Source organism: Pyxicephalus adspersus, chromosome 5, assembly GCF_032062135.1.
Source record: "Pyxicephalus adspersus chromosome 5, UCB_Pads_2.0, whole genome shotgun sequence".
Taxonomy (NCBI): Eukaryota; Metazoa; Chordata; class Amphibia; order Anura; family Pyxicephalidae; genus Pyxicephalus; species Pyxicephalus adspersus.
This window is the reverse complement of record NC_092862.1, coordinates 83,939,354-83,955,440: the sequence shown is the minus strand read 5'-3', so window position 1 is coordinate 83,955,440 and position 16,087 is coordinate 83,939,354. Positions and strand designations below refer to the sequence as shown.

The following is a 16,087-nucleotide window of genomic DNA, read 5'->3' as shown; positions in this document are numbered from 1 at the left end:
CAGATTTTTGTGTTTTTTGTAAAGTTTATTCAATTTAAAAATTATTGGACATATTTCGCTGAGTTATGCCCAAAATTTATAGCCTACAATGTCAAATAAATTTCCATGCAAAAATATAGAACGCTTTTTGTGGAAATACGGACAAAATTAGAACGCTAGGGGGGTTAAATCGACACCTACAAAGCATGATTTTGAAATCTATCTTATCTGTATTGAGGACACTTTCTGTTCTGAGTTGCAAGGTCTACATAAAGATCTCAGGTGCAGAATTGAGGAGGTTGTAAAAGTAATTGGAATTACAGGGAAAAGTACAAAAGTAAGCTTAACACATGTACTTTCTTCAGCAATTGTTCCACCATTAGGACAACATAGAAGTCAGAAGCAAAAAAAATAATACAGGTAGTCCCAGGGTTACATACGAGATAGAGACTGTAGGTCTGTTCTTAAGTTGAATCTGTATGTAAGTCGGAACAGGTACATTATTTTAATATATGCAATTAGGACAGATGTTTGTCTCAACATATTGGACAGCAGGGTGTTAGTTACTGTATAAAATCCTCATTGAAAGCTAATCGCAAACAAAGCAAAAAAAAAAACAAAAAACTTTATGGAGCCTAGACATTCATTCATTTCTGGAGAAAGTTGTGCTTTGATATGCAAAAAAAACAGCTGCAGAGTTTGTCTTGGTCAATAAAGAGTTACAAGATGTTACAGATAACCTCAGCTCTTAAGATTACCCACAACCTCAGCTGTGTTTAGCAAAAGATTTCTTATGCAAGTCATGCAAACTGCCGCCCCTCCCCCCACCCAGCCTCCGTCCTGCACACGAGCAAGCAGAGAATCCCCCATTCATATCTAGTATTCGTCCGCATTTTGGATTTCCTTAACTCGGGGACTACCTGTATAAGACTAGGGGCATCTCAGAGTTCATCAAGTTCAAAGACTAAACGGCAGCAGCAGCTACTGTGGTCTTTAATGGCCGCCCGTGGGAACCTCACATATGTGTGATGAACTTTTATAGGATTTATCAGGCTCTGGGCTCTTTTTAACAGTACTTAGAGCAAGAATTTTTAACTTTTAATTTAGCTCAGATGTCTATCAAAGTCTTTCACTCTTTTAATGATTCAGTTTAAACAACTGTAACAGATATATACGGGGGAAATTATACATTTTTTCATTTTTCCACCTATGATAGTGAAATGACAGAAAGTTGATAATGTGTTCTTTCAAGTAACCAGATGCATCTTTTAGTGGCTTTACCCATATTTCTGTGTAAATATTAGCAAGCCTTTATGAGGGTTGATGGACTAAAATTTGGTAAGTTTTTCATTCCAATGTAATTTTGAGCTGCCTTTTTTTCTTTGTAAATATATATAAGGAAGGAAGAGGGAGTCAAAGCCAAAACAATTGTGTGATTAAAGGACAGAAAAAAAATCATGAATACAGTAACATTAGGGCTTAACTTTTTGTAGCAGCCCAGCATGTGTAGCTCAGTATGTATACCCCAGTATGTATACCCAGCAAGAAACATTTAAAACATATGTACATGAATTTTAACACATTCAATTTCTTATCTTAGGTAAGGTTGAAAATCTGGAGAGCTCTTGTACTAATCCCAGGTGTCCCAAGAGGTATGATTAGTGGATCCATTCTCCTTCCATGCAATTTGATATTTCATGGATTCAATCTCATTGATCTCACACAACCATTCTGGCATAGATGGGGATATATTTGTACCTCATTGATTCTTTTGTGGGGCCCAGGTAAAATGTTTGAGAGAGTAATGGTGGGGTGTGGATATATATCCAAATCCAGAATTCGGTTGTGTAAGAAAAAATGTCACCAGAAAATGGATAGGTGTACAAAAGCTCCAATATGCAACATAAAAGCTTGAGAATGGCCACATCACCAACATTTAGGTGAGTATGTCTGATCAAACCTAAAAATGTCCATTGGATATCTGTACCATCTATTAAGAATTTTATATAATTAGGGCCTAACTTTCGTCCGCACCTTAGGGTACTCTCAAACCTTTCTCTCCTGCCCCCTGAAGTGTTGCTTGGTACTTTTTTTTTAATTACTCTTCTTAGCCTCTCTGATGTTGTTACAGGGGCTGCCAAAAAAGAGTAGTCATCCTAAGTCTTCTCGCTCTGAACTCTGGGCAAACCCATGCATAGCTATCATTTCAGTTTTTAACTTTTTTTTTTTACCAGTTCTCCTCTACCACTGTTGACAGCACAATAAACCACAAACCTCAGCTCCTTTTGGGTCTGTGTAATGCCGTTACATCATTAGCACATGAACCACAACCCTGTAGGACCATGAATTGCCCAGGTGAATTGTGATGGGAGTAAATTTTAGCAGAATATGTGTGAAATAAAAACCATTACAACAGAATAGAAAACATCAAGGGAAGGGAAAAACTTTACAGACTAATTGGGATTCCTGGGGGGACTTCATTTGCATGCAAACCATCTTGGAAACATCCACAAATGAACAAAAGACAACTAAAAGTATATATCTGAAAGGGAAAAGAGTGGATGAAATTATAATAAAGTTCTATAGTATCTAGTCAAAAATACCCCACAAATAATTATACTGTTCTCACAAGAAAGACGGCATACTATTTTCATTTTGACTCATTAGGAAAGGAGAATATGCAGATGGTGTATCTGACTGTAATACTTCATAAAAAGTATAGCATTTCAAAGAGTACATAGTGGGAATAATGGTGAATTCTTCAGAAATCTGTCAAGACAGTGTTTCTAGTGAAGACTGCCTCAACAATGTGAAAAAGTGTCTGAAAAAGCCCTATAAGGATTATTAATCATAAGATCCACTGTAGGGGGATAATAAAAAAAGGTCTTTTTATTATTAATAATATTATCATTAATAAACAGGATATAGCGCCAACATATTATGCAGCGCTGTACATTAAATAGGGGTTGCAAATGACAAACTAATACAGACAGCGACAATGGTGGAGAGGACAATCTAGTAGGTAGGCGGTGGTCTTTGAGACACCCTGTTTTGTTATATATATATTCTTCTTAAAATCATATCTAAAAGTACCTTGTCATCTTGAGAATCAGGCTGGAGAAGGCTGTGCTGCTGAATAGCCATGGGTGGAGGCAGTGGGACAGAGTCTGGTCCTTCTTCACTTTCTTCTTCTCCACAGCTTTGCATGCCAGAGGATGATGATTTAGAAAGTGTACCACTACTAAGTCCTTCGTTTCGGACACGCTACAACAAAAATGTTTAACATGAGTTATAAGGAGATACTAACGTGTATAAAACACAGTCATATTTGTTATGTTAATTGTATACCATGAAACGTATGAAAATGTAATTGTTTTTCAGTTGGTAAATTTATAGTACCAAAAATATCATATATGAAAGTGAAAAAAAATGTTTTTCCATACTGTCTAGAAATTTACTTGGGGGGGAAGCTGTAGCGGGGTGGTCATGAAATTACAAATTTAGTGTTTTACCGTTCCATGTTTGTACCATTGTTATCCAACGTTGTAATGACCACCCCCCTTTTTTTTTTAGCAAGCAGACAGTAAGAGTCATCCGATTGTCAGCACTGCTTCCAGAAGATAGTGAGTGGAAAAGATACAAAGTATAAATCTACTCTTCTCTGCCAGTAAAGCTGGCAGGCTACCTATACTCATTGACAAGTCTCTCTACACAAAGCCCAGCCTAAGTGGTTGTATTATGACAGCCAGGAGGTGTGCCCAGCTAAAAGGGCTTAGGGAGAACACAGCACATTGACTGAACAGTTTAAGTAGGTTGTTATATTACATTATTGACAATCAGCCAGACTAAAGATGTTTTGCTAGATTTTAGTTCCTTCAGATTTTTATTGAGTTATGTACTAAAAATTGAACCAGACGCTAGACATTATATAGAATACTGGAAGAAAACATTAGGGGGTGCCATTTTATTTAAAAATTACTTTACACAGAGTATCACAAACAGTACAACTAGATACAGACCTGTAGTAAACAAGAAAAACAGTAAGCTGCTTTTTTTGTTAGTGGGGATAGGGGGCACTTTGGGTTTTCTTACTAGGGAAAAACATGCCTTTAACAGGCCCTGCTCTTCCACATAAGTAACACATTTGTTTAAAAGTCAAACTTGTAAGGCAGTTTAATCTGGAAATTATATTTTGCTTGAAGACTGCCAGTCCGAACAGCATATTCTCCATATTTTCTAGGACAAATCCAAATACACACAACTAAAGCTTGCAAATATTATCAATCTTTGAAATAAGAATTTGACAGCTCTTGCAGGCATTATAATGTTAATTTTGATTAAAAATTGACTTTTTGCCATCTCTGAACAGTAAGAAATATGATTACACAGGGGTGGGGGGCAGGTTCTACACCTAACTGCAAATGCACCAGCAAGTGAGTACTTAAAATACACAAATTCCCTACTTTTTAATTGTGACATCCTGAGTCCAGGTATACTTTAATGAGACAGAAAAGTGGATGTCCCACTTCGCAGACTATACTGTTTAAATGTCCTGAATTAAGCAGAGTAGCTATAGATCCAATTATGCACAAAAAGAAGTAAAAGAAAAGTATCACTATCATTTACTAACCTCATCAATTGTCTCATCCTGTGGCGTTGCAGCACTGTCATCTGAGTCTTTTTGGTAACCTGAATCAGTGTTTTTGCGGACATCTCGACTTTTTTTGTGCTTATGGGCCAATTTCTTTACGTGTCCATCAGCTTTCCCACTGCTAAGCCGTCTCACAGGGCTTGTTAGCCATTTTCTCAATGTATTACCAGGACGTTTTGGACCTGGTGAGCACTGTGTACCAGTGACATGAGGTTGGAGGGAGTTAACTGAAGATGGTAGACTTGCATCATTACCAGAACCTAAGAAGCTGTCTGCAAGAAATAAGACAATGTTACAAACTCATCTAAATGTATGAAAAAGTAAGTCTAATTTCACAGATAATTAAATCACATGCAATGCTGTGTGAAACCCCATGTTTCTCATGGTAGCACGGTTGGCTCAGTGGTTAGCACTCTCGCCTTTGCAGTGCTAGGTCACAGGTTTGAATCTCGGCCAGGACTATCTGCAATGAGTTTGTATGTTCTTCCTGTGTCTGCGTGTGTTTCCTCCCACAACCCAAAAAAACATGCAGTTAGGTTAATCAGTTTTTCCTAAAAAAAATTTCCTTGAACTATGTTAATGACATACAATGTTTACCCAGTCACATGCTTGTAAAAAAAAAAAAAAAAAAAAAATCAATAAAAGATCAAAAGAAAACCGCTGTTTTTTTATGCAAGAAATGCCATTACCAAATGCTAACATAATTATGTCCATTTTTTGGTGCTTTGCTATTCTGCATACTTCTTACCCACTTTTCTTTTTAAAATGGAGCACAATTTAGATACTAAAATGTACTGAAGTAATAAGGCATATTTTCAGTAATAATACAAATGTGGTCCAAGCGGAAGACATACCAGTGAGAATACCATCTGTTCTATCTTCCCTTTACATAGAAAAGAACAGCCGTAGCTGGACACAAACACTAACAGATACTAAAATTGGGCAGAAGCTTAAAAAACTAAGCTGAAAACTGTGAAAAAAATACACTTATCTTTAATCCTCCATAGCAGTCCGATCCATCCGGGGGGTGTCCTGCATCGCGTACCGCATTGTCCCGATGCCGCTATCTTCTTTCCTTCCTGGTTCTTCATTCTACGTCACCCAATCCAGGTGCGAGATTGATTGACGTAGGATGAAAAAAAAAACTTGCCGATATCACTGCGCATGCGTGAGAACGGCAAATTTTTTTTCTGTGAAGGAGCCACCCAAGAGCCTCCTGGGATGCGTGACGTAGGTATCCCGGGAGGCTTTCTGCTCCCATTCATTCTCAATCACCTAGGTGAGAGGTGCTGCACCTTTTTTTTTTTTTTTTTTTTTATTTAAAACAAAAAAAAAATACCACAGAATTTTTACTGTACATAAAAGGGTTGTCTACCCTTTTATGTAAAGTGAAATTGCTGAGTTTAGGTATGCTTTAAGGTTGCTGACCACTTTCTGATAATTACCAAAAGGAAGTTTTTGTGAAGTCCTTAATGATTCTAGATAAGACTTGTCAAACGCACAACACTGCACAGGGAGTTTACTTGCTACCTACTATGATAGGCTTCTTGTTTATAAATCTATTTTTTTGCTTTAAGCATTAAAAAATTACAGCCAAAGGCCTATTTGCATGGAGAAATACATAATAGGGTAAAAGACTATACAATACAACATGCTCAAGTAGGTCCTTAATGGAGTATGCTTAGTTTGTGCCACTGGGAAGGTGGCAGCAATGACAAATATTAAAATATATAAATCTTAACATACAATTGTCAATAATCCGGACTTCCAGGATAAAACCAAGCAGATAAGTGTACACTTGGCTATCCTAATATGATAATCACATGTATACAGAAATAGAAAAACAAACAGAAGTGGAACAGCTTTTATTTAATATTAAATGAAAGCTACAAAAAATCAAATGAGCAAACATTACAGACAACTAATAAGTAGAAAATAGGAGTAAATGTGTGCAGTCTATATGGAGGATACTGGGCTCTACAATGCTCCATTGCCTGGACAGTTGTTTGGATAGGAATGCCTACCTAAACAACATGCTCACATTCCCAGGATTTGAGAGATGCAGCAAATCTAGGGTTCATAGAGCAGAGAAAACGGTACAAAGAAGTAGCCAAAGACTCCCAATAGCAACAAGGTGAGAGCACCCTCCAGACTATGCCTTTCTTGAAGGTATACTAGCATCTTCACTGCCCTCTTTAGACAACGCTATGGCAGACAAAAGCTTAAGTAAGGCTACCACCACTTCTGACACCACCTGCTCAGAAAATACATTTTTGATATCAGGATTTATAAACCTGCTTTAAAAGGATATTGGAGAAGATCCGTATCAAAAAAAATAATAGGTCAAATTTAATGGTTATATAGTCTTTTGTGCCATCCTACTGACACAATCTTCACTGTGTCTATGTTTTCCAGCGGACATATTATGTTTCCAAAGTAAAAAAAACACTGCTAACACTAATGCTATTTAAATATGTTATATTCTATCCTACCAATTTAAAGTGACATAACATAAAATCTACCTTATATTTTGGATTCTTACAGTCATCTTCAGATCTTCCCCCTATTAAGAGTACAAACGTGAAGGAGAACATGCAATGCATAACTATCTATAACCATGTGAGAACATAAGGAGGATTGCATAGGCAATACAACTTTATATCCATCAATAACATAAAAAAATATCTAGAAGCATAAATACAAGTTCCAAGGTGCTTTTTTTTTTTTTGTGTAGGCCACCTTCTACTCTAACCTTCACTGTCTCCAAACTAAATTTGATATGCACCTAAAGGAAACCTATATGCACTTATTAATGACAAGCCTTTCTCAATTTCTTTTAACAGGAGTGTTCATGATCACCAGACCTACCCTGGGGGTCTTATACAAGCTTTGCACTGTCCAGATATTCAAGCAACTATAGGAGATCTGCCTATTCCCTGGTTGCGGACAATGTGGATATTGGTAGGTATCATCTAAATTTGGGTGTTGCCCTTTAATCACCTAATGCAAATCATGAAATGCAAAGATTTTACTTCAATTGTTTTGGAAATGTATTACAACCCTCACAAGACATATGTAAACCCTCTCATTTTTTTCAACCTATTGCACGTAGACATGTTGTATGTGGAAAATGAATTTCCTTAAACTGCTGTACAGAAAAATTGTTACTTTGGAGATTTAATACTTTTTTAAGCAATATTAAGAAAAAAATAAAATTGGTTGATGCAAACAAAACATTCAAAAAGAAAATTACATAAAGTCCCAATATACCTATTGCATTATTACATATTTATTTGTTCACTTTACCTTTGTGATTGAATATGCCTTCCATTTCCATGCTGCTTCTTGAATGTGCAATGCAAAGCGAGCTGCAAGGAACTAACCCCTCTGCAGCTGGAGACTTGTCAGTTGTCCGAACTAAGCACCATTCAGGTCGTTCGTGTTGTTTTTCTAAAATTTCAACAGTCTGTCCCCGTCGTATTGTCAATTCATTACTGTTACAAGCAGTGAAATCCTGGATGACCACAGTGAATTCACACCCACCAGAAAGCTGAAAAAGAGACCAGTGTATGAATATGATTGATATTAATGAAATGGTGTTTACAACTTTGTAAAGCAACATAATTCAAAACTTTTTAAATCTGTAGCTTGTAATATAATGATAACACGTGATCCTGTTATTAAAGGTCAGGCATTTCCCCTCGAGTGACAGCTGCCTCACAACTTGCTAATGTGTTCTCACCCTGCCACATATTCAATCGAGACTACAAGCAGATGTGCTGATACACATTGCACAGGCAAATTGAGTTGCTAACACTATCAGGGGATCAAGATATGCAGTAAGGGGTTTCCTTCAGCTGAACTGTGTAAATATACAGGAAGAAGTGAAGAGCCTGGATGAGATTAGCAAACAGATCAATAAAGGATATTGAACAAGGTATATATATCATTAAAAAATGGGAATGGCTTAAATGCTTTGCTTTAGAAAACCTAAAAAAATCAACAAAGGTTTAAATAAACATTAAATTAATTTGATTTGCCCAAAATATATTTGTTTAGCAGCCTGTAGCAAAAAGACTAATGAATCCATCATATTTGGAAGTGTTGGATAATTAAGATTTTATCGGGTGGTGTATCTCTGCAACAGAGTGAGAATTCAAGTCATTGGCAGAGGAACTGGGAATAATTGTTTATTTCCTTCAATCATCCTTACCAAGTTGAAGTACGAACAGTTTAAAAGGAGATTTCACAGTAAAATCGATTTTTTGGAGTCCATTGAGGGACAAAGAAACCTGATGCTTTCAGGTTATGGTGCCATGTTTTGTGGGTTTGGACACGGGCAAACAAAAACTTGTAGGGTAGCCCAGTAAAACCTTTCTTACTAACAGAATGCCTTGTTTTTGTAGCAAGCAGTTCCAAGAGCATTATTATTAAACAGTATTCATATAATGTCAACATATTGCGCAGCATTGTACATTAAAATATTGGTCCCAAATGACAGACCGATACAGACAGTGACACAGGAGGAGGAGAGAAACCTGCCCAGAGTAGCTTGTTTGAAAAGATAGGTTTAAGTGCTCTTTTAAATGAGCAGAAAGTAGGAGCAAGTCAAATAGGATGTGTAAAGACTATTCCAGAGAGTCGGGGCAGCTCTAGAAAAGTCTTGGGAGACGTGCATGTGATGAGGCTATGAGAGAGGAAGTCATTAGTAGGTAACTGGAGGAAGGAAGAGAGTGGCTAGAGGTGTATTTTTCTATCAAGTCAGAAAGGTAAGTGGAACTAGAACTGTGGAGGGATTTGAAGGCATAGCACAGGAACTGGAGTTAGATTCCAAGGTGAAATGGATGCCAATGAAGAGAGCTATAGAAAGAAGCAGCAAAAGAGTAGTGGTATAAAAAGGATGGATAAAGTCTGGCTGCAGCATTCATAATAGATTGTAGAGTAGAGTCGGGTTAGTGGAATATCAGAGAGGAGGATGTTACGAGCGGAGTGTGTACAAGGAGTTTGGTGATTTCTGGTGACAGGTAAGAGCAGATTTTGGAAATGTTTTGGAAATGCACAGGTTAGAGTGACAGGACCTGGAAATGTACTGAATATGGGGGGTAAAGGAAGAAAGGCAGAATCAAAGGTGACACCAAGATAAAGTGCCCGAAGGGAGGGATGAATAACCGTGTTATTTGATTTTAATTTTTGTTTTTATTGAGATATACCAGATTAACCAAAATTACTAGTAACAATAAAAAAAATAATAGAACAAGCTTACTTTGCCAGTGTAAACATAGACATATCAATATTAAATAAATGAGTTTCAGAAACCTGTCAGCTATCTCATCATGGTTGTCTGAAACCTTATCCAAGACTAAGGGAGACAGGGGTTGACAGATAGATTTCAGTGTCATCAGCATACAGATGGTACTATAAACCAAAGCAGTATCCAGACCAGAAATTTTCTTTTACCTCCCTGGCGGTATTCCCAAGAGTGGCTCGGGGTAGATTTTCTTTACAAAAAGCGGTAACCCCGAGCCACACTCCAGGGAGGTTAAAACTCCTACCTTATTCCCAGTTCCAGCAGCGCCCTCCAGCGATGTTGGTGTCATCTTCTCCTGCCGATGCCGGTCAGGCATCTGTGCAAGCTGGAGATGCCCAGCCTTGCATCTGCGTCCCCAGTGTATGAACGTTGGGAACGCAAGGCTACGGAAAGCAGATGCCGGCCGGGCATCTGCTCGCGAATGCGTGCCTGGAGGGCGGGACTGTGCAGGCAGGTAGGCGGGAAATGTAAAATTAAGAGGATTTTTAAAAGTACTGCTTTTGCATTTAAAAATCCTCTTTAATCATACCACCGGGGGGAAAGCTGGGTGTGAAGAATAAGCTGTAGACAGGAGGCAGCTCCTGTATTGTTTTTATAACATTCTTTATTTTAAATTTTTTAAAAAGCAAAATAAAAAAACATTATACCGAAACAAGATTAAAACATAAATTAAACAAAAATCTGTAGTAAATGCAAAAACACAGTGACTAAAGTCCAGTAAACAAACAAGTCCAAGTGTCCAAGGTTTAATCCACAATAATAAAGAAAACAATTAAGACATACTCCAGTGAGCTGGGAACCTATGAAAAGAAAACAGCAGGCAAACAACCCAACAATGCAACCCATACAGTGTCCGGCTCATCCTTGGGTTGCGGCTCATATATCAAGTCATAGAGTTGTGGCTGGTTCCAGGAGGCACGTAAACTCAGGAGTTTCCCTATATTAGATCCAACTTCCCCCACGCAGCATTGAACTTTTCTGTAGTCCCCTGGCACTAACCGTTAGGTCCTCCCCTATTATCATATCATTGATTTTACGCATCCAGAGACTAATGGTCGGTGGTGTAATGGACTTCCAGCAGACGGGGATACACGAGTTCGCTCCTACAATGAGACGTCTAATAATGGAGCCCTTTTCTGAAATTCTGTTATGGTACAGTAAAAAAAAAAAACCCTGGTCCGCTGGTATGTAATGTGTGGTCACTTTTTAAATAAGGGTTATCACCTGATCCCAAAAGAGGCGTAACTTAGAGCACAACCAGAATACATGGAGCATACTACCCCTCTCTTTCCCACATGAAATGTGAGACACTTTGTATTTCCTGTTGCCTTAGTCTAAGAAATATCTGATCCTCTATTTCTGGGGGGAATGAGGGGCTTCCCAAAAATTGGCTGCAAAGGTGATGGCGAATGTGAAAGTTTTGATAGGAATATGGGTTTTTAACACGCTCTCCAAGAGGTGTAAATCAATGGGTGGGTGAGGAATGCCGGTTGTGGCAGCGATGGCAACCATGGGATGGCTGTATGAACATTTTAGAACACTGAACATTTTAGAATGTATGCTTTTAAAAAAGGCAATAGATATTAGGATTGGGTTGGCTTGAAGCAAATGCAGAATTCTTAGTAATAGACTCATTCTAATGGTATGTATGTGGCAAAACCACGAAAGAGTAGGAGAAGCCAATTGTTCCAGTTCTTTAGAAATAGTGACTAGTACTGGGGAAAAATTTAGTTGGAACAATTGGGACAAGTTAGATAGGAGCTGTATCCCTAAATATTTAATGGCAGTATTTTCCCATATAAAGGAACAGGCCTGGCTTGGAACTGGAGTAACATGGAGCTGTAGCTGTAATATTTGAGGGAGAAAGATATTCAGAGCTGCAGATTTGGAATAGTCGATTTTAAAATTGGAAATTGTCCCATATTCCTGTATGGAATGAAGTAAATTTGGTATGGAGATCACTGGGTTAGTTATAGCAAAGAGTAAATCGCCTGCATATGCAGCTACCTTCTGTTCCGTATCTCCTTTGCATAGGCTAGAGATTTCTGGATGGAAGCGAACTGCAGTAAGAAACCGTTTCAAAGTTAGAATGAATATTATGGGAGACAAGGGACAACCCTGTCTGGTGCCATTTGTGATAGAGAAGGGGTCTGAATATTCCCTGGTCACGCACACAGATTCGGAAGGGGTTGAATATATAGCTCCAATTAATTGCATCATATTTTCTGCCAAACCTTTGTGTCGCAATGTGAGCCTCAAAAAATCTCATTCACCCTGGGCAAAGGCCATTTCCACATCAGTGGAGAGTAGCAGAGTCAGCCTACCACTGCATGAATTCAGATGATGACCTGAAAGGTGTTCTCCCTTGCCTCCCTAGACGGCATGAAGCCCACTTGGTCAAAATGAATGAGCTTACAGAGGCACCTCTGAATTCGGTTAGCTAGGATTTTCGTAAATAATTTTAAATCCTGGTTCAGGAGTGAGATTGGCTTAAACTACTACAAACTGCCGTGTCCTTGTCAGGTTTGGGAATACCCGTAATCAAAGCTCTAAGCGAGTCCCTGGGAAGGAAGGGTTCCACCCGTGGTAAAGGTATTAAAGGTTGAAACAAAATGAGGGGCCAGAGTGTCAGCAAAAGCCCTAAATAAAAGGAATGGAAAAGCCATCGGGGCCCGCTGCTTTCCCAGTGTTGGTCTGTTTTATTCCTGTCTGAAACTCCTCTGTTGTGATAGGGGAGTCCAGTCTTATAGTGTCAGCCTCTGCTAAACTGGGGATATTCAATTTACGGAGGTATTGGCTAAGTATTTGATAGCGTTGTTACACAACCAAAGGAGGTATTTGAACAAATCCAGGCATTTCGGGGCTGAGTGTTACGTTAAGTAGTTTTGATTTGTTATAGTTGACCTTAAAATTACTGGCCATGCTAAATCTCTAAAATTCTCTTAATATAAAGGGAATTGAGGTGTGGGGCATGGTGATGTACACTAACAAATCATCCGCATATAGCGAAATTTTGTATTGCGTATCACCTATCTGCATACCCTTCACATCAAGATTAATTTGTAGCGTGACTGCCAGGTGCTATTTTGTAGATCTAGATTTTAAATTATTCCTATTCCATAATTAACTCATCTAAAGCAAGGCCTGGTAAGTGCTTTTCATACAGGACCCATGCAGGGTAAATTCAGGCTGTCTTAGGTTGTAGTTGAAAATGTGTGTAGTATGGTAAAGTCTTCTAAACAGCAGAAGTGCATGTATGACTTTCACCCTAAGCCACAAACCAAAAAAGGCATGTTATCCATAGCCTACAAGTTTTTGTGTACCAGTGTCCAATCCTCCTGAAGGAGGAAGAATATTCCCAAGGTATCAGATTCTGGTCTCATTCAATTGATGATAAAGAAAAATTACATTATCTTACCTTGTCACTGTCTAGAGTATTTTGTGAAGTTCTAGATGCTATTGAAATGGTATCAGGTTGACTGCCATCTCCCTGACTATCCAAGTCCTCACCATCCCTGGAAATGAAAAGTAAATGTTTACATGACTTGGAAAAATACATTATACTGACCAAGCATATTAAAGCGTTTATTGATAAAATTTTATTTTATTCTGAAAAATACTTTTAAATTAGTCAAGTAGTTAGGTAAAGCATGTCTAAACTTAGAAACAAAAACATAATTTAAAGGAATAAGCAGAGACATAAAAGGTTGAAAATGTTACTGTAAAAATTTGACCCTATGAGAATTTGACTTTTGCACAGCTTCTATACATAGTATTGCCGGGGTGTTGAGGGAACCTGTAGAACTTTTTTCCCCCATAAAGCAGTGTTTAGGTATAGGTGGGAAAAGACATTGTTTTCATTGTATTTTTATGAAACAATTTTTAAAACAGGTACTTATAAACAAAGAAACAAACAAACAAAGAAATACAAACAAATTACAACCAGGGGTGTGTATCCATAAAAGATGTAGTAACAATTTGTCAACAAGAAACAACAAAGGATAGCCAAAAACCCATACATATGATACCATTACCGCTTTCTATAGCTTTTTATATGTTGATAAAAGTTAGCCTTTCTCATAGTATATGAAGCAACAGGTTTAAGAGGTGTGGGTCAGGACATGTCCGAGTGCATGCTTTGTGCTAGGTTGAGGCTATTGGCGGAACCTCTACTAGGAATGTAGCAGGGAATCTGGAAAAAGAATAAGAGACCCAGCAGATGGGTGAGGGCATCTAAGGTTATCCGTTAATGGGTTACATAATTACATAGTAGGTTAGGTTGAAAAACGACATAAGTCCATCAAGTTCAACCACTAGGGAAATAAACATATCCCAGATATAAAACCCTTAAGACATAGTTGGCAAAAAAAAAAAAAAAAAACTCTGGTACAATTTGCTTCAACAGGGAAAAAAAATTCCTTCCTGATTCCATGAGGCAATCAAATGTTCCCTGGATCAACTGTCTCTGTTATCTTTACTTTAAATCCTTAATACTCAGTTATATTCTGTGCTTCTGGAGAAGCATTCAGCCTTTTTCCTAAAGTAATCTATAGTAGTTGCTAAAAATACTTCCTGAGGGAGCCTATTCCACATTTTCACAGACCTTACAGTAAAGAATCCCTTCCTTACCTGGAGCTTAAACTTTTTTTCTCCCAGACACAAAGAGTGCCCTCTTGTCCTTTGTAATGATCTTAAAGTGATTAAGTATGAAAAGCGTTCTCTATTTAAACCATTTATATATTTATACAGGGTGATGATATCCCCCCTTAAAGGTCTCTTCTCAAGGGAGACGCAAAGAGTGCCCTCTTGTCCTTAGTAATGATCTTAAAGTGAATAGGTATGAAAAGCATTCTCTATATGGACCATTTAAATATTTATACAGGGTGATGATATCCCCCCTTAAAGGTCTCTTCTCAAGGGAGAATCAGTTCAGTTTAGCTAATCTCCCCTCATAGATGAGCTCTTTCATTCCTTTTATTAGTTTAGTTGCCCTTCTCTGCACGCTCTCCAATTCCACAATGTCCTTTTTTTATCTTTAAATGAGCAAATAGAAACAACATAATGAACATGAAAAGGGGGTGAAAGGGTGGAAAAAAGAAAAAGAAAAAGGGGAAATGAAAAATATATTACAAAATAACCAAAGTAAAATACAAAGTTGGTATAACAAGCAAAATGAACAATTAATAAAAAAACAAAGCAGGAACCCAATCTTGCCAGAAGTCAGAAATCCACTGACAAACATCAAACACTGTCAGTTAATAGTATCTCCCGGGATTATTAAGAAAATTTAAATATATACCATGTGGAGTGAGAAAGGAAATATATGTATAAGAAAAAGGTAACATTTATCAAAAAATCTTGATATATGTTTATCATTAGTTTCCACATCAAGGAATTCCCTAAAAAATACCTGTTTAGGAGCGCTTAAAACAGAGTAAATTTTTGGGGGAAGGGACTCAACTGGGACACACCATGTCGAGAGACGAGTTTGTCATGCTGCCAAAAGACATACTGTTATCCATCCTCCTATTCCCCTCCCATATTTACTTCTGATAACTCTTCCCAAAATCCACTCAGGCATAGGAAAGAGTTGAGCAGAAAAAAATATAAAACCCATAAGTAGATATATTGCAGGAACCGTAAATAAAAATGTGATATGAGTGGGCAGAACCAGAATAGGTGTACCCATGCGGCAGAGGGTATTTTACATCTTTGACAGGTGAAATCTGGGCATTGTTCTGTGGCTGCCCCCTCTCGGGGTGGAAAAACTTTATATGCTTGATGGAATATTTTAAAGAGGGATTCCCCTCAGATTTTATTAATTTTTCGTACCATACAATACCCTTGGGTTATTTTGTCTAACATTGTCCATGTTAAGTTCCTTTCCCCATCTCCGTACATTATCCAATGATTTATTGAAAGAGGTATGTGCAGAGAAACGAGACTTTAACGGCATATATAAAACTCTTAAGCTGCGTACACACGTCCAATTTTTATCGTTGGAAATGAACGACGAACGAACGACCGATTGGCCAAAAATCGTTTGTAAAAAAAGTAACCAACGAGGCCGACGAACGAGGATAGTCGTTGGAAATGAACGACCGGACGATCGGATTGGACGACGATCGTTGACCATCTATCGTGTGTAC

General features: G+C 37.9%; 1 protein-coding gene across 1 annotated transcript in view; it reads right to left on the bottom strand.

Moving 5' to 3' along the window:
• The window catches only part of TRIO (trio Rho guanine nucleotide exchange factor), a gene marked incomplete at its 5' end in the record, with an annotated part of 463,708 nt that overhangs the window by 133,438 nt on the left and 314,183 nt on the right, over positions 1 to 16,087 (bottom strand). The window contains 4 exon segments of the mRNA XM_072411970.1: positions 3,073 to 3,243; positions 4,610 to 4,902; positions 7,937 to 8,180; positions 13,357 to 13,453. Of these exon segments, the coding sequence (XP_072268071.1) occupies positions 3,073 to 3,243; positions 4,610 to 4,902; positions 7,937 to 8,180; positions 13,357 to 13,453 (805 nt within the window).